Below are 20244 nucleotides of genomic sequence, written 5' to 3'. Positions count from 1 at the left end.
GGTGCCTCTACCTGCCACAGGGTGCCACATGGTGCCACAGCCTGCCACAACCTGCCACAGGGTGCCACTACCTGCCACTGCCTGCCACCGCCTGCCACAGCCTGCGACAACCTGCCACAGAGTATATTATTTTAAGAATAATAAAACGGACGATTTATTTTTCATTAGTGTAACTGATTGTTATAAATTAGGTGTATTTTGTTTCTTTTTATTACAAAAGAGGTGAAATCATTTCCTCCATGGCAGAAGTAATTACATAAAATGAATGGGGGAAAAAAGAACGTGGTTGCTCAACAACCATCCTAAAACACAATGATTTTATGGAAACAATTCAGATTTACAGGTATGGTAAACAAGACGAAAAAGGCCTCCTTTTTATACTCATACAGGTTGAAATAAACAATTTGATAGTAGCCTATTTGCCTATTTTTGCTGAGCAAGAGTTTTGTGTGAAAGGGATTAAAGGCCTGTCCCATATAGACACCTGTCCCAAATATACAATGTCGGCAAGGGTGAGTTCAGTGATTGGGGCAAATAATAGCCCTTGCTATTAACTGAAGTTTTACGGTATTTATAATCTGTTGTATTTCATTTGTTACTTATTATGGTTAAAAAAAATTTCTACCTTACTAAAACTTATTACATCTGAATGGAATGGATGGAACAAAAGCAAAATTCAAGAAGTTAACTGCAATTAAGGAGCCATTGAAGATTCAAATCAGAATGAATCCTAAATCCTGTTGTTTCACCTTGTATCTGACATATTCCCGAAGACAGAGGAAAACACGGTGTCAGCAAAAAAAAACATGAGGGGAAACAAATATCAAGAGGATACAGTGAGAGTGGCAGGTGTGAGGGAAGGAGGAAAATAGCAAGACAGGCAGTCTTTGTTTAAGGGCTGTAGGCAAGATGAATGCCGCATATTTATAAAGTGTGGAAAGTGGGGAATCAAGTGTAAGAGAAAGAGACAGAGAGGCAAAGAGTGAATGAGGGAAAATAATGGTTGTCTAGGATTAAATGGATATAGAGAAATGTCTACAGTATACAAGACAAGACCACATTTCAGAAACAAATGGGCTTCTGTAGATGAAACATTGATGCATACTGTTCCTTCAAAATGTCCGTCAGCTAAAAAAAGAAATCATTCAAACATCTGTGTGAGCTTCAAGAAACTCTACCATAGCAACCTTGCAACCTGTCATATGTTTTCCATATTTCTGCTGCGTCTGCCAGCTTAGTTCTGTCTCCTTTACCTTCATCCTTAACCCAGGCATACACATGCATGCACAGTCAGACACAGGCACACTTCCTGTGTATATTTAACACACACACACACACACACACACCTTGCTCTTCAGATGTGAAATGAGGTGGAAAAGTAACTGCGAAGCCAGACGGGCGCCTCCAGCTATCTCAGGGATGAATACAACTATTCCATTACAAACACCTTTAATGTCGCCATGGTGCGTCTGACTTGCTATGCAGGCCCATCATTTCATTTTTCTTGAAGGTACCAACACTATTATTTCTGTTTGCAACATTGCAGCATACAACTCATAAAAACGGCCAAACAGCAATCAACCAATATGTTTTCTTAATGAGACAGCATAAAAAGTCTTTCATGGCTTTTCCAAAGAGGGTTTAGTTGTGTGCCACACATTAACAGCCTTAGAAAATAAATTCAGATTATAGAAGCAAGGTGCTGGAGGTGAAAGAACTCATCTGCGATGTGTGAAAGACTTGTGACATCTGTGGTGGCAGCCTGGATTACTATAAAAGCAACACTTCTCATTCCTGCAGGCTATTTTAATCCACCCGTCACAGCTGTATGATATAATGTGAAGTTTGTAGCAGATTTTATCATTTTTTGAAAATGACATACCTTTAAACTCTGATTTCCATATATAAAATTCACATTATGAACAGTAAATTCCATGCACTACACAAATATCACAGAGCAAACACACCAATAAAGATAATATAATAATATGTACATTTGATTTGAGTGTGTAAGTTAGCAAGCTTGGGGGGAAAATGACAATAGCTTCCGTAGCACCAAAGGTTTACCTCATATCCAATATGAATTTAATTTGCTTTGGGTTTGTTTTGCACACAGAGGATGATTCTGATATTAATTATTAAGAAAAGTAATGAGAATAAGAGAACACCTTCAGAAACCTACTTGGTTAAAGCGGCAGAACATACAATGCAAAACATTCCCGTCTCTCTGCTGCTCATATCACTTCACTAAGCTGCCCCCAACAAACCCACAAGAAAGCTCCATGGCGAGAGTCTCACCAAGACCCCGGCCACTCTCACTTTGACTCATCTTTGACACCCCTCCAACACTTCGTGGCCAAGGCAGAGCAGACTTTAGAGGCAGCTGAGACGTCCAACAGTGTATTGAGAAGCAAGTACACTATTTTCCCCCCTCAACCGTTATTCCCCACTGTTTGTCATCATGCTTCTTTGCAACTCGTTGATACAAGCGCCATGGCTTGGGAGATAATGAGCCCGAAGCTCTGGGACATGATCAGATGTGTTTTGTACTACACTGTTTTGGCAAACGCTGTTTTGGCAAAGGAGGGATGCGTTACATTGGTTAGGTAGCAGGAAGTCACGTGACGTAAGTGACTTAAACTTTAAATAATTCTATTCACAACATCGACTTTTGGTTTCACACTGAACACGAACCCTGGTCGGCTGGGTCGAAAGTCTATCCACTCCACCACCTCCACAGACAAACTTTTACACTTTTTGTTGCACTAAATAACCTGACTTCCTGAAAGCTCAGCCCTGTGGGTCTCATATAGTCACAGGGTACCTTGTGCATCTGAATCTGGGACCTGGAAATGTGACCGGGCCGCCCAGTCTATTCCTTGAGTTCTCTCTTATCTTCCCAGCCCTCAACCTCTTCTCCCATTTTGCAGTTCACACTCATTTACTTGTTACCTACATACTGTTTCTAGTTGAGATTACTCTTTTGTCAATTAAGTATGTCCCTTCTTCTGCTCCAACAAAGCTGTTTCTTTCAATCTGTCTCATTAACTCAAAGAACTTCTCCTCTGCCTTTTGTCTTTTTCTTTGTAAAATTGCTGACATTATCTTATGATGCACACCAAGCACTGACACTGTGCTGACAAGCAATGACAGCAACGAGTGTAGCGGGGAAGCATGAGGTGCTTTGCTTTAATGAGCTGCCATACAGTCTAAGTTCCCCTACACCTGTGATATGAGAGTTACCTCTTTCATCTCCTTATTCATCTCAGGTCTGACTTCTGTGTGTGCCTGTCTTCTTTTCTCTATCTTTGTCATGCCTGTTTGTCATCTGTTTTGTTATGTTCCCTTTTTAAAATCAAGTTACAGTACTTTTATTCACTTAAACAGACCATAAAAGAGCTGTATATATCATCTAAACTACAGTACATTTTCACAAGTAGGTTTTTCCATTTGCAGTTACACCTTCCTATAAACACCTGCCTCCATCTGTGTCCAGCATGGGGAAGCAGCGTTGTGAAATAAGTGACCTTGTACATTTTGGCCTACATTATCATGAGTGTGCCATGGAGAGGGTCCACTAATACACACTAATCCTCCAACACAATGACCCCAATCCCTTAAATCTGTCAATAGGGAAGCTGATGCTCCAGATTAGAGATCCTGCTGTAATGATACGGAGGGACTCTACTCTTGTCTTGTTGTTTGCAAGACAAACTCACACAGATTTACAGTACATACTTTATTAAATGCAATGTAGCCTTGACTGCTATATCTGTAGATTCAATGGAATTGCCAAAAGATAGTAACTGGTATTATACTTCATTGTGCTGTTTTCCAACCACTCAAGACAACCTCCTATTGCAGCCAAAGCTTGTATGATGAGTATAATTAACTGTATTGCCCTCCCAGAACTGTGATATATGGAGAGAGAGAGAGAGAGACATCATAGAGCATTTAAATGGTGTTCAGTTTATATGTAGGAGATCAAGGGATGAAACTGAGTGAAAAGAATGTCAGAGGGTCCAAAAGTCTGCAGGAATTCAGTGGAAAAGTGCATTGACTCTGTTACTCCATTGTTGTCATGCAACTTTTATATCTTAATCATTACTGTGTCAGAACTTTTGAGTTCTGAATTCTACATCCTGTATGATACAGCAGGTCCGCAATCAAAGATGCTGGGATGTGATGCACTGCAGAGAAGAGCTTTGAATCACAGCTTATCTCAGGGAGGAGTTTGTTTACTTTTCCTGCCGCTGCTGGACAGATAAATCGACTGGAAAGGGGAGAGAGTTTATACACATACAAAAAAAAATGCTGGGCCTCTAGGTAGAGAATTTTGGAGAAAGTTATTAAAATTGCTTTTATCAACACTCTAAATCCACCCGATGCTGTTGTGCAGCAGGGAGTGACGATGCTTGCTGTCATATTGCCAATGCATGCATGGCAATTCCTGAGGTGCAGGGCATCAGATTATCTGGGCTCCTTTAAGCTCGGGACGCTGTTTATGCATCACAGCTCCTAGAATGTAATTTTGAGAAGTGTAGCCGTGGTCACCTCAGAGACACAGGAAGGAGGATGGAGAGAAAGAGACAAATGAGCCATGAATTATCATATACAAGCCCCAACATTGATAAAATACCTGTAATTCTTTGGGGACACTGTCACAAAACATAAAAAGAGAATCATTTTTCCTCTTACTCTGAGTTTTGTGCAGCAGCACAGAATCCCAATATTGGCAGGCACATCAAATACGATGCTGTCAGTATGACATTTTGCTGAATGACATCAGCCTTAAATCACATTCAGTAGTGATTAAACATAATTAAATCCCACTGATTCATAGCAGAGAGCTTTAGCCTATAATCCAAACCATTCATAGTGCTTTCCAATGAATGATACTCTACTATTTTAAGGGCTTTAAAAACAATGATTGAATTAAATTGAATCTCAACTCTAACAAATGTATCCATTTATTCTTTATTGACAGGATCTCACAGGAAATACACATCACATTTTGGTTTATAAATATGAGGACGCTACATAGAAAAAGGCATCATCATTTTTCATTCACACATGAAAAATCTTAGAGTTGAATATGTATTCCTCTGTGTGAAGAGACTGAGATTAGACATTTTTACACATAGTAGAACCAGGTCCCCAAGAGAAGCCTTAAGCCCAAGGTAACTTTGCTAAAAAATTCAGAAACAATGTCCACTTCAAACTCTGCACAGACTATATTTGCATAGCATGCATTTGATTTGAATAAATATCCGCTGAAAACTACAGTGACAGATTGCTCAAAATAACTTGATAAATGTTGCATATTCTCTGACAAATTGCACAGACTCTTCAGGTATTCTCTGGAGGAATCCTAGAAATCAAGTACAAAAGGCTGGAAAAGAATAGATTTACTTACAACAAATAATCCTTCCCGTACTGCATTTACACTGTCAGCTAACAATATCTGGAGCGGTTTCCACGGGGGCAACAGAATTGTACAAAAGCAAAAAGAGATGAAAATTTATTTGTTTTGAGTTCAAAATGTAGAAATAAGTAATAGAATAGATATATGTATATTTACAACATCTGATCTGGAGAGCACATCTTTTTCAAATACAAGACAGAGGATAAAATCATGCTAATCGCTTTGGATCTTTAAAAAATTAACACAGTATCTCTTATGCTGCCCTTCATGGGTACACCATTATATAATGTATTTACAGGCTTTCACACACTTTATTAATATAAAATATCCTTTTGATCTAATCTCAATAAATACATCTCCTTAAGTGATTCATCTTTTATCAAAAAGCCAGATTATTTTCTTTTAGACATTCAACACCAGAACATCCTCTGTATGTACACTTTTTTGTTCTCTCTCTCTCTCTTACTGATGCACACACACAGATAGACACAGCCCAATGAAATCACTGGGGCTCTCCTAGAGTTTTGACCACAGGCCATGGCATGTCAGGTAAAGGTGTCTGGGGCTCAGCAGGGGCCTGGTGTTGCTGTGTCTGCTGGTTGGCCCAGTTTAAGTCCACACCATTCTTCTTCAGTGCAGATAAGTGCTTGATGTCCAGCGTGGTGAAGGTGGTGAACTGAACCTGGTTCCGCTTACTGGTTGGGGAATGAAGTGGCTCACTGCGATGTGGCCTGGCAAGCAAAGTGGCTGAACGGTTCGCCATGGGGTCGATTGCCTTTCCCTGAAACTGCTGCTGCTGGGAGCTGTTTCTGCTGCGGCCCAGGGTGGCAGTCCTTTCAGGGACAGCAGAGGTGCTCACAGTGGGCAGGGTGCTCTCCAGGGTGGGGTGGCCAATGGAGTCTATGGAATGATGGGACTCCAGAGGGCAATGAGCCTCACGTTTTAGAGTGGACACTTGAGCTGGAGCACCTGGTGCGGGAGTGCTATGATTGTTGCTCCCCAGCCACACCCAGTCGTGCTTGTGATCCTTCGGGTCCCCATTGGGAGCCAGGCCTGCCTGTATGGGGGTCTTGTGATTCCGGAAACAGAGGTTATACGAAGCACAGTTGAGCAAAAAAGCCAAGAGAGCTACACAGGAGACCCCCACCAAGGCATACATGCCAATTTCCAAGTCCGACATGGCTCTGAATGTCCTAATGAGGTCACTCTCAATTACTTTTGGAGTTTTAGATTTAGGAAGCTCCTTCTTGGGTGTCACTTCTGCTTTAGGAATGTCATTTTTGACGGCTGAATTGGGGTTGTCAAGCATGTTTCCATAGCTTCTCTTCTGCCCTTCTCCTTCGCTAACTAAACCGACTGCTGCGTCTACAGGTCTGGTAGTGCTCAGTGGTGTATTTAAGCTTTGTTTGCTCATAGTTGTAGTGGTAGTCGTGGGAATGTCAGTATACGTGTTACGTCTTGTAGCTGTGGTTGTACTTCCAATCCACACAACATGTGGCTGCATATATTTTGTTGGAAATGTGGCTGAGATGGTAGCTAGTGCCTTGGTGGACTTGGTGGTGCTTCTGAACAACCATTTATCCATATCTGTCCCGGCATTCTGTGAAGTCACTGTTGTTTTAAGCTCACCCAGCACTTCTGATGCACCACCATCAAAATCTATATTTCCATCAGTGCCAACCGCATCACCAACACCTCCTTCTCCTGCTACGAATCTGCTGCTACTCTGGAAGTTGATCTTGAGAAGCCCCGTGCCCACTGCCAACTTGCTCTTCCTCTTGGACTTCTGGCATTCCTCACAGATCCTCAGCTCCACTCTAACTAGCGCCCCCTGGCCTTCACCTTCACCCTGTGCTACTACAAATGTGTACTGCGGGGTGCGACGCACTGTGGCCACCCCCTCATCTGGGGTAGAGACTGTCAAAGAGTAGATACTGCGGTCAAACAGCTCTAGTGGAGCGACTGCGCCATCGCTGAACTGAACCCAGCAGCTGACCACTGCTTCCTGAAAGAAAGAAAGAAAGACAGATAGAAAGACAGAAAGAACAGTGTGAACTATGAAAAATGAGCAATATAGAGTTCATATGGAGAAAAGCAGGTCAGAACACGCAGCAAATCAGTATTCCCCTGCCTTTAGTGAGAGCTATGTTCCTACGAATTGTTAATAACACTAAATTGCCTATGCTAATCTCCTGATGATTACACTCAGTATGGTGCCATTGTACCATAGATTATAGTACTATGAAGTCATAGCGTGAAATATAATTTAACCAAAGTGGATAAGGGCAGTATGATAAGTCCTTTACGCAAGAACAAAAAAGAAAAAGTGCAACGACATGGGTCACGTAAAGAGCAGAATTAGTCAATCCAATCACATTAATACACAATGACCTATTTCCTTTCGCTAATGTGAGCCACTGACCTAACCTATATTTCCGGGTTGAATACATTATGAATCGCCCTGAGCAGAACATTAACAGCTTGCCATCACAGACACAATTGGCTGGTCATCTGCACTGGCTTGGTTCTAATAGTTTGTTATTGGCAGGGGCCGACCAGCCACAGTGACAGTGCACTGTACGTAAAGTGAGCTGTCGCTCCAACAGCTATGGGCCGCCTAATTGCTGCCCCATGCCTGCGTCGGGGAGCTGGTTTAAAATGGGCAAGCTGCCATGGCTAAATGTGCGAGTGAGCTTTTAAAATGATCATCTGTGCACCCTGTCTGCCTCTTCCGCTCTCTCACACAGCATGGTAACCAGTAGATGATGGTCGGGGCTGTGAACACAATGAGGCAAAGAGAAAACACAAATATTATTACATCCTTAAGGTCATTGTTGTGTAAATCTGCTCTGTTGTGGACATTCTTATCATTCTAATCATCTCTGTAGAGGCCCATTATGTCTTGGTTTAATAGCACACTATTTTATCATAGCAAGTTGCAAAGTGTAATTTTACAATAAAGTTCATTTAAATTATATTGTTTGTGGTGCATTTACTACTTCTGCTCCCTGTGCAGTAACAACTGAACATCACTGGAGAAAACTTAAATAATTGTGGAATAGTGTGGTTATTGCTTAACATAAGAGATTTGTCTTTTTGCTTTTAGGATTTTTGTCCTTAAAATGTCAGCTGTTGAATACCGTCTTGGTGCAAGAGACACTGGACCTGTTTTCACATTTGGATTGTTTCACACACCTAACAATGCTGATTAATACCAAATTTCCCCAAGCGAGACCTTTAGATTAATATTTATATAATATTTTAGATTTAATATGTATGTCATACCAAACAAAATAACACTAGAGGGCAAAGTTTCTCTTAGTCCAATCATGAGAAGAAATTGTTTTTCTTGGAGATAAGCCATGACTCCTCTACAGATCTCTAGATACTATTTCCTACATTGATGATGCCACTTATCTCCCCTGTCTCTCTGTCCAGATACAAATCCCTGTCATGCACCAAATTTTCCACCGCCACCTAACCAAGGCGGAGTTTCTTCCAACCACCTTTCAGAACAACAGGGACAAGATATTTTCCCCTTTCAATTCAAAATAATTAAATTCCTTGCATGATCACTTTCTATTACTTGTATCCATTGTACCCTGATATATGAAATAAAATGTTTCATTGAATGTAGTGACTTCCAACTATTCGGCCCCTACAGATGTCTTGCCAAACATGTATGTCTAACATTGAATTAAGGCGGTTGTCTCCCCGCTGGTCAAGTTGGCCCTAAAACTGTACTCTCCAGGCATATGTATATAATGCAATAGATTTAAGATCTAAGCAAATTAAATCAAAATTTAAATAAATCCAATCAAATAATCAATTAAAAGAGATTAACTATACCTGCAATGTAGGCAATTCCTCTGGCTTCAACCAGACTATAAAATAACTGCTAAATCCTAAATCTAAACACTAAGATTAGATGTTACTTACAAGGTTTGATTTGCATGTGGGAAAATCAAACTTATTAGCTACACATATTGCTAACAGGACAAGAAGCATGTTGGTCTTAAAATGCAGGTCTTTGAGGATGATGTCTATGATGTTATGTATGCTGCTGCTTTATTTTACATGCATCTGTGACTGTTTCAAGCGGGCGTGCGTAATAAACGTTTAAAGAAAAAAGGACTGTTTCAGACTATTCAAAAGCATAGCCACAATGGCAGCAGTACACTACAAGGGAAATAGCTTATGTGTTAAAAAGCCAATAAATAATCACCCAGTACAGACAAAAACACTTTGATATTTAAACATAGCCTAAAGCTCTCTGATGAAACCTTGTCCATGGGGTTGACACTGAGAGGTGTTGTCAAGGTGAAGACACTTTTATAATCTCACATTTAATTTATAATTTATAATTTACTGCTTTTGTTTATTTCTTGTCCCATTTAATTTTCCCCTTCTGTTGAATGGTCCTTCACAAGTTATATGGCTAAAAATGAGTAACTGTAAAACTAACAGGCATAAAAAGAGACAAGTACCATCACGAACAGCTGAGCCGTGGCTCACACTTTTATGCTTTGTGTGTTACAATTTTCCAGTTACTTACCTGTTTGAGCTGCGTGATCGTCTCCCGAGTGGTTGCCGTGGCGACAATGGCCCTGTTGCTCCCTGGGCTGAGCTGTAGGGACAGAGAGAGTCCAGAAACCAACTGCACCCCCAGCTCAGTCACACTCACTTTGTCATCCACCACCCTGATGCTCCTCTCAGCCAGGACCGATGACGTCAGAGGAGACAGCACCTGCAACAATAAAACCGCAGGTGGATTTACATGATTAAAGCATGCACAGCAACTGCTAAAACCACACACACATCATGTCTCACCTGCACAGTAGTGGTGCCCACAGCACGTCCCTGCAGCACCACCCCATCCTGCACCCTGGCTACATCAAGATCTATCACCTTTAGAGAATAGCGTACAAGATTGGTCACATCCACCTGTCAATCAAAAGAGAGAAAATAATTTTACGTTCCTTTCAGATGGAAAGCAACAGAAGCCCCTAGTAATTCATTTACAATAAGAGGCAAGTGGGCAGGTAGGGAGATGCAGGTAATCTGACAGGCAAGCGGCAAACGGGCAAAATCCCATGAAACTGTCATGGTCGTGCTTGTCTAATGCGCACACCCACCAGCCGGTTTTCTAAACAGTTATATTTTTTATATAACATAAATAATACATGACATAAACAGGAGGGCTTGTGTATGGCAGCCTATCAGCGCAAGACTAGATGTATCAGGTAACATTCGGTATAGTTTTAACTTAAACTAGTCTATAAAGAAAATACAGTTATACCGGCAGGCATACAGATGTGCACAGAACTCATTTCCATGGTTACCACGCAAAGAGCGTTTAGTGTTTTAGTGTTTACTCCTGGAGCACTGGTCTGCCTGTCTTTTTGCATGGGAAGCGCAGTGAAAAGACCTTTAATTGTGTGACATTTTTCTGTAATAATATATGATATTATTGTTCCACTAATTTAGTGTCTAGCTAGCTGTTGTAAATTGTAAAACATAAAACTTCTATTTACTGTCTGACAAATTTAAAGCTAGTAGGTAATGAATAAATAAATAATTAATCATCCATCCTAAATAAAATTAATCATCCTTCCAAAGCCACTCACCCAAAACCCATTTTCATGTGCAGTGAGTACATGAGTAGAGTGCGCACAGGTAGGCAGGTAGGTAGGTAGGTGTAGGTAGGCCAATGAACTGTTTTGCCATGCTTATTACATTCTTATGATAGCTGAAGATAATGGATCTTTTTTACCTGCCAGTCAGGACCCAGAAAGTACTCTACAGGCTCTGCCCCCGTTAGCGGATCAGGCAGCACCTCAGCGTCAGCCTGGGCTATGAAGTGTGTTAGCACCCTGAGTGTAGAATGCTGGTACTGCAGCATGCAACCCCTGCCCTTCCTCATATCCTCCTCTTCCTCACTGTCCCATGTTGACCTGACACACAAAGGTAATGATACACAGTAAGTCACATACTGTACAGTTCAAAAGAATAGTTTACAAAACAATATTTTTTACTTTCTCTGTAGAAAGTTAAATGAAAAGACTGATATCATGTTCATGCCTGTATGCTAAATATGAAGCTTCAGTCATGAAGTGGTTAGCTTAGCATAAATACTGAAAGCAGGTAGCAACAGATAGCCTGGCTCTGTCCAAGGATAACAAAATTCAACTTCAGGCACCTCTAAAGCTCACTAATTAACATATTATATATCCTTTGTTCAACCATACAAAAACCAAAGTACAAATTTAGTTTTTACGAAGATTGTTTGCTGAATTATTTCTTGGCAAGGCACAGAGATTCTAAGAAATAGCCTAGCACATAACCTGCATACACCTGTTTTTCCGTTTTGTGTTTATGCTAAGGCCAGCTATACTAACCGCCGGCTGACTGTATTTCATAGACACACTTTATATTTAGTGTCCAAGCATGAAAGTGGTACCGATCTTCTTCAAGACAGCAAATAAGAATTTATTTAGGGACAAAATTATAAATAATGTGTTATTTGACAAATAGGAGGGACTACAGATGGAAATTACTTTGTATCTGATACACATCATATTTTTTTACACGGTCCCTGATATAAATACATTTAATAAACTAAACATTGCACTACACAGTTACTTACAGATATGTAGATATTTTCACTGTTTAACACAAGTATAACAAAATTCTGTGTGATATGAATCTGCTGCAAAAAGTTCTGGGTAGTAGTAACTCTAAATGCATTTTTTAACCAAGCTGCAACCAAATGGCTGAATTATTGAGTAAAATGCACTGAGACTCAATCACAAAAACATTATGAGTGTTGATCACCTCATTTTAATTGGTGATGACACTACAAAATCATGCAGTTAATCAGTCAGATGAACTCCTAAATGTCACTTCTAACAATAAACTCAAGAATAATATTTGAGAACAGCAGTGTAGTTGTTGATGCTGTAGAGGCACAAAACAATTGCTGTGTGACCTTTCCTTCCAACTGAATTTAAGTTAAATTAACCAGGATCCCACGGCTGACTGGTTTGTTTGTGGTTGATAGAGGTTAAGCTGAAAACCATCCTGAAACCCCTCAGCAATGATCATATAATTATCATAAGCACAGCTGGTCTGCCACGCACTGCACCACAGGTGTGCTGGAGGGCTGGTGGATATGCTTTAACACTGCAGGCAGAAAGCCACTGTCAAGAGCTACAGTCCAAATAAACATCATTATTATATAGCCTAAGGTCCGAGCTTAACATGCCATAGAGATGCTGCTTGAATTAAAGAAGTGTGACTCCACCAGACAGAAAACTAACTCATTCCTCAATCCTTTTGTCAAAGTCATGGAGGTTATTAATACTGTTCTTTCTGCCCTCCTTTTTTCATCATGAGCCTGGCCATTACAATCACCATTAGAGATTTCACATTTCTGACCTCGTTTGTTTCCAGTCCTGAGTATTGAACTTTTTGGAAAATTAAAGCCCCAAAGAGTTTTTACCCTGGAGAAAACAGACCATCAGTTGGCCATCATCATTTGTATTGAGTGAAAAATAATGACTTTACTGTAAGTATTGAGTGAAACTCCACTAACCTTTATCTCCGGGGTAACTGTGTTGCCTCTACAGTGCCCCACCCACTAATACACCAAACACACACGTGATGTTTTTGGAACTGCCAACTAAAACAGTATACAAATGGATATTAGAAACACACCGTCTCAATATGCTGTAATCCAAATCAACACCACCTAACGACAGACTCAAAAATTGCCATACAGCCTAATCCACATTTGACTGACAATCAATAAACTTGAATGTGATCTGATAGCAAGGGATGATTCTTATCTGTGTGCACCAGCACTAAAACCGCAGATACCCCAGATTATTGCAAGAAAGAACGGAAACATTAAAAACATTCTGCTCAGAAAGAGACACAAGAATCACATATACACAAAACAACTTCCACATTTTTAAATGCTTGGCTTCACAAAGAACAGTAAATGGCTTAGGCTAGTAGCATTAATGTTCTTTGGTCAGCTATAGCTTAGCCTAATGTTAGCTAAGAGTTACTGTAAGTGGTTAACATTGCAGACATCAGTGAGCCCTCATCACAGTCAGTGTGGCAACAAAATCATTATATCATTATTATTAGCATGAATGTTGTCTTTTAAAATCAATAAAACATTCAGCCATGTCTAATATTAGCTATTTGTCATTGATAGTGGAAGTTAGCATAATGTTACTGCTGTTCCATAATGGCTTGTTAAGGACTGGAAACACAAAGTTTAGGAATTAAAATTACTTTGTACCACATTTGCTTTTAACTATGATGTTTTCTACATGGTACCATCAGAATCAAGCAGTTGAAACAGATAGATCCACACACCAAGTAGCTCCTGTTAAAAGGGTTTTAATAGCTCAACAAACCTCTGACTTCAAGAAATCTGAGGAACAGCCTTGTGCTCGCAACATCACAGCTATTAAAATTCTTGGGGTTTAGCAGCTTTATCTGTTCCCACACTGATAGATATTTTGTTATCCAACACCCATCCAATTGGGCACTAGGATGTGCATTGTTGTTGTTGTTCAATTGTACTCTCAGAATCAATATACATCCCGCTAGCAACAGCAGAACTTTTTGACACAGAACTGGTCCAGTCTTACCTCCTGTTGCCAGTAGTAACAGGGACCCTCCAGCCTTTAATCTGGCTGAGCTCGGGGTCAGCCACATTTATTAGCAAAGGCAGACGGGGCATCCATACACTCATCTCCAGCTGAGCACTCAGGAAACCATAAGTGAAGTTGAGCATCACCCTGCTCTTTCCTCTAGTCTCCTTCCCATTGACAAACACATATTCACATCGCTCTGACACCTGAACAAGATAGACAAGAAAGAAAGGAAAAGTGAATGAGGGTGCATGGGCAATGTTATGGGTTTGAATCTGGCCCAAAAACTTGGGTTAGATGGTGTTCCTTTCTTTCTGCCAGCATGTAACTTTAAATATCTTGATATTGGGCAAAAAGGGGATTTTAAAAAGTTCAGAATCGCTTCAGAATCACTGGACTAGAGTTGGGACTGAACTGTTGTCTAGTGATTTGGATTCAACTTTCTCCAGACATGCACTAGTGGAGGTTTGTCAGTGTAAAGCCCCATGGAAAATGAATAAGAAAGTTTTAGTAAGAACTGGAAAAGAGAGGAGATGCGGGAACAGAGGCGCCAATACAAATAAGCTAAAACCACACAGACACACACATTTTATCAATTTCGCAGTACTTCCAAAGTCTGGCCAGGGAATCACACAATGTTTCTGTTTATGTCATGTAAATTCACGACTGTGGTCTCTATGAAGCTGTTACTGAATATAAATTAGCTCTGCCTTACAACTCTTCCTGTACTGCTTTACTGTAGGTGGGAGCATTGCAGTCCCCACCGCGAGCAATGAGGTGGGACACAGCAGTTGGTGTGTTTTATTTAAGATTGGAGGCCTATCTCCACTGCTGCCTCACTTATCTTAACAAACCAGTGGCTCCAGAGAGGTAATTGGAGGGCACTAGACTGGAGAATATACAGTGCAGCACTGGAGAGAGGAAGGTGTAAAGGGGAAGCGGAAAAAGTGAGGAAAAAGCAGAGGGAGGAATGACTTCCGAGGTAAGTCAACTTGAACTCCTGTGACAAAGTTGAGGGACCAGTTCAAAATCTCTGATGTCTTGTGCAGCTCTCCAACACAACTACATGTACTGTAGTTAATGGAGAGGAAAATAAACTTAATTCATGTTGGATTTTTTTAGCTCTGTGATGAGATGTTGATAAAAAAACATCACAACTTGACCTTTTAAAGTAATTCTTTATCCTGCATTTTTTGTCTTTCCTTGGGCCATATTTTAGCAGTCCTGTCTACATGCGCAGTTGTGGGCCTACAGCAGATTAAGAATGTTGTATCTTAAAATACCAGTACAAGCGGTTTTGCATGTTTAAGCCCATTAAGTATCAACAGTAACCATCCTGCTGTTTTAGAAATTTGAATGTTTTATCTACTAATACAGCCCTCCATTGTTATCCATTAATTTCTTTTCAATATGAAAATCTATAAGCAGACTAGTAAAACTTTGCTTTGATTGTGTACTTTATAAAAACATCATATCATCAAATCATATCGTTGTTAATTTCCGTATAAGAGAAAACACGCTTTCCATTTACAGTCCAGATAAAGTGCTCAAGTATAATGTTTTCAAACCATCAAAATAAATGAGGAGCATAGTATCTTGAACATGTGGCATAGGTCTATTACCCAACTAAAGAAACTTTCAGGAGTCTACTGACAGAAATGAATAGATGCCAATTGCTGAATGAATGTCTAAAAACCCAAACTTTAAATGGTCATTAAAAATGTAAAGTATACATGAATTTAAAAGGTGGACTAATAAATAGATTAAATCATAGGTCAAAGAACTATGTGTAGTGCAAAAGTAACAAACCACCCGACTCTGCTGTCCCCCTCCTCTATGAAACTCCTCTTTGTACCCATCTACCGAGCATCAGTGATATTGGAGAGGTGAGGTGTCTGTGCAGAGCACAAAGGATGCTAAAAAGACAGTACCCACCCAGCCACAGCCTGTTCATCTTGCTGGATGACATTGAATTTTCTGTTATGCTGGTTTTGCACATTACAATACTACTACCTTTTTATGTATACATATAAGTAACGGTAGGGTTATTCCGGCTATTCCAGCTATAAGCAACTGTAGATATATATATTTTCTTATTCTATTCTAATTTCAAATATTTGTATATGTTCTATATGAGTAGTGTGAAAGAAGCTACAACTTTCATTTCATTGTGCAGCTCTGTGTTGCAGAATGAAATTCTGTAAATATAAATTTAGCAGCTAAAGAGCCAGGTATTGCCTTCAGATGTTGGTAGAGACCAAATCAGAGCTAAAAAGAGTGAATTAATTATTAGAGTGAATTAAACTGAAATTCACCAAGGGGTCATACCATTGCACTGCGTTGTCTGAATGTGTTAAACGGCAACTGTCTGCTTGTTCTCAATAACAACTTTATAATGTGATAACATGTCAGTGTCAGCTTGTTCAGCTGCTCCCAAGTGGCCAAGAAAATCAATAAATGCTACTTCAAAGGGATCAAATGTACAACTACACAGTTTTTGAAACTTAGATTCACCCTTGTGGCAGTTACAGTATAAAAGTTGGTGGCTTTAAGCTTTAACTTCATCTGCTCGGTAGCATTGCTCTAAGAGGGGTCAGTGACTGGTGGCAGCGTAAGAAAGCATTCAGAGACACAATAATAACTGGATTAAGTTCCTCTACTGATACAGAAAATCACTGCAAACAAAGTCGCCTTCTCTTTGGCTCTTCTCACTCGCTTAAACTTACTGCAATTAAACACACTACCTTAAGGCCAGTGGTTGCCGTGTTGTCTAATGACACTGGAATACGCTCAACAGTCACGGCAACTGGTGATTTGCTTTAAGGTGAAAATAGCCCTAGTTAACTCTAGGTCTGTGTCTAATAAGACTTCTTCACCTCCTATGATTTGGATTTTCTATTTTTACACAGAGACATGGACTGGTAATGGCGAGTCAGCCATTTTTTGGTTTTGCTATGCCTTCCCATATCATAAAGGATACTTTTGATATGGTTAGCCCTAGCATTCAAGTTGTTATTAATTGTAGCTTAGCCACTGGCATTGTCCCCGCATGTTTTAAACACACAGTTGTCCAGCCTCAGTTAAAAATCATAACCATGATGTCAAATGTTTAAATATCAATTGGCCCATCTCTAAATTAGCATTTGTTTCAAAAATAATGGAGAAAATTGTCAGGTCGCAACTGCAACCATTTCTGAATACCAACAAGATCCTTGATCTATTTCAATCAGGGTTCAAAGCCCTCCACAGCAGTGAAACAGCTTGAGGATAGTACAGGTGAAGACATACAGGAAATGTTTGGACAGAGAGGGAAAGACATACAGCAAATGAGCCTTCGGTCAGATTTAAACCCGGACTGCTGTGATAAGGACACATAGCCCTGTTACACGGTGCGTGTGCTCTACCGAGTGAGCCAGTCATGACTCAGTTGATGGCTTATGCCATTATCCTGCCATGCTTTTGTGTGTACTGATGCCAAGTCAAGAGAATAACTTTAGGTAATAACAACCCTCCATCTATTAGGAAGTATAACATCTCCTAGCACTTCTATGCTGATGATTCACTGCTGTACCTCCCACTAAAATCTAGGGATTCCATACAGCCTCTCCTGGGTGTTTGATTATAAGCCCTGTCTTGAAATACTCAAAATCAGTTAAGAATACTCATGATTAGTTAAGAACCTGTCTTTCTCTACTATCACCATCAAATAATGTGGAAATGCCAGAAAAATTCTTTAAAAAAGTGTACACACATCACCCCAGTCCTCTCCTCCCTTCATTCACCCCCCTGTTTTAGAATTAGACCTTGCTGATTGCTTTCAAGGCTCTTAATGGTCAGGCCGCATTTTATATCACAGACCTTATTCACTGGCCCTCAGCTCCTATCTCTCTGGCAACACATCTGACAACAAATCTCTCTTCTTTGTCCCACAGTCACGACTAAAACTAAAAGGTGACAGAGCCTTTACAGTTGCTGCTCCATGATGGTGGAACCAATTGCTGTTAAGTATTAGATGTGCTCCCTGCATCTTTGTTTTTAAATCTTTTCTGAAGATAAAAAATTGTTTTATTGTTCTCATTGTTATTTCTCTTTTTACTTCATATTTTTGTTGATTGTTCTTTTGTACAGCACTTTGGTCAGCTTAAGCTGTGTTTAAATGTGCTCTAGAAATAAACTTTACTTACTTAGTTACTGGAAAATAACAACATTTATTTTCGTCTTCTCTATTCTCTTATCTGTCTCTCTCTCTCAGTTCCTGCTGTCCCACTAACATGGATCCATTACACAAAGGTCAAATCACTGTGCTTATGGACTGAGTGATGGGATCATGAGCTCAGTCTCTAATGCCATATGGAAGAGTCTGCTTTCATCCACGATGCTTTGACACACACACACAAACACACACACACACACACACAGACCAGAGTTGGACCTGTTGAGATAACTATGAAACGTATTCCACTGTAATGTAATATCTGCAAGATACACTGGAGAGTTACATCACAATTCTGGCAGTGCAAAAAAAAAAGGTTTATTCCTGATTACAAATGCAATATCTAGCAAAATACTTCCTATGTGTTATTTCAAGCAACATGGAAATGTTTGTGTAAGCATCTCAATCCAAGTTGATCCAAGCTTGTGGTTGTAATGGCTTACCTTCAGTACATCCTCATCTGTAGACCTACAGCTGGTGTAGTTGGTCACATCAGTGACTGAGCCATCAGCCTCCACAGCCAGAGTCTTTACAGGGACAGACACCATTTTGCCCGTCAGCACCGCAGTATTCAAAATATCAGTGTTCTGTGCAGAAAGCGCAGATCAAGAGCTGGTTAGTATTCTGTGTAAGGTACAGTGCGACAATTTTACTCAATAGTTATTTTGGGATAACTAAAACATGTGGATGCGTTTTTATTGTGTAGTGTATATAGGTCAAAAGTGAGATAGCCTAGCTTGTCTTAATAGCTGGATATCAGATGAAAGATAAGTAAAGAGTAATGATATCCAGCAAGGCTGTGCAATAAGTAAACCTCAACTCCCCGATGCCTTAAGAGACGCCTTAAGAGAAGCACTAGCGCCTAATGATAGCACATGATAATAGCACCCATGGGTTTTAGCCTCCTTGTTAGCATGTTTGAGTCCAGACTATGCAGTACAACCTCGGGGCTGGTTAAAAATGAATTAAACTTGAAAGATGAACATCTACTCTAACTACAGCACATGCTGTACTGTCAAAAATAACAAGGAATTGAGATAATCAAACACCACAGCAGCCAAAGCAACAGATAAAATAGGCTAGTTCCAAACAATAATATATTGTTGAATGAAATTTTGGATGCTAGGTTCCCTTGATGCTGAATAAGGTGTATTATAGAGGAGCTGCTACCTGATCCCATAGAGGTCAGTAGGTTGGTAGGTTTATTGTCACAATATAACAAGTTATAGAGTGAAATTGAGTTTTGTAACTCCCTTCTGCTACATAGCAGACAATATACATCAATGCAAAATCAATTATAAAAATTGGTAAACAGAAATAAACTATAATCAATGGAGCAGTGCTGAGGTTGAATTAGAGTTTAAGAGTCTGATAGCTTGGGGGGGAAAGCTGCTCTGCAGTCTGGTGGTGTGGCAGCTGAAACTTCTATATCTCTTCCCAGAAGGCAGCAGGGTGAACAGGCTGTGGCTGGGTGGGTACTGTCCATTAGTATCCTTTGGGCTCTGAGTAGGCACCTCACCTCACCGATATCACTGATGCTCGGGAGATGGGCACCACTGATCTTGTGAGCAGTTATGAGATCTCATCGTTGTTTGAAATCCGGCCAATGATGGTAGTGTCATCCACAAACTTCACAACAGAGTTCTCTCCATGTCGGGGTATGCATTCGTGAGTGTACAGCATTAACAGGAGGGGGCTGAGCACACAGCCCTGGGGGGCTCCAGTGTTGAGCACTAAAGTGGAGGAGGTGTGTTCGCCAATCCGAACTGACTGGGGTCTTTTTGTGAGGAAGTCCAATATCCAGTTGCAGAGTGTTGTATTTAAACCCAGAGTGCTGAGTTTGCTGATAAGTTTCATGGGGGAGATTGTGTTGAATGCTGAGCTGAAATCTACAAACAGCATTCTGATGTAGGTCTTGTTTTTCTCTAGGTGTGCAA

The 20244-nt window shown here is 40.3% G+C and overlaps 1 protein-coding gene across 2 annotated transcripts in view; it reads right to left on the bottom strand.

The window, feature by feature from the left end:
- Nucleotides 1-4958: 4958 nt before the first annotated feature.
- Nucleotides 4959-20244, bottom strand: part of si:dkey-1d7.3 (transmembrane protein 132C) — a 31762-nt gene continuing 16476 nt past the window's right edge. For both annotated transcript variants that reach the window (XM_038734255.1, XM_038734256.1), the window contains 6 exons: nt 18751-18894; nt 14092-14300; nt 11199-11379; nt 10256-10369; nt 9981-10172; nt 4959-7430 (listed from right to left, as the gene is read on the bottom strand). In XM_038734255.1, coding sequence (XP_038590183.1) covers nt 5928-7430; nt 9981-10172; nt 10256-10369; nt 11199-11379; nt 14092-14300; nt 18751-18894 — 2343 coding nt within the window. In that variant the 3' untranslated portion in view covers nt 4959-5927. The remainder of the gene's footprint in view (nt 7431-9980; nt 10173-10255; nt 10370-11198; nt 11380-14091; nt 14301-18750; nt 18895-20244) is intronic.

The sequence above is a fragment of the Micropterus salmoides genome, unplaced genomic scaffold (assembly GCF_014851395.1).
Source record: "Micropterus salmoides isolate LMB-PRFRI ecotype aquatic unplaced genomic scaffold, ASM1485139v1 Ms_hic_scaffold_20, whole genome shotgun sequence".
Lineage (NCBI taxonomy): Eukaryota > Metazoa > Chordata > Actinopteri > Centrarchiformes > Centrarchidae > Micropterus > Micropterus salmoides.
This window is presented reverse-complemented; position numbering and strand designations above follow the sequence as displayed.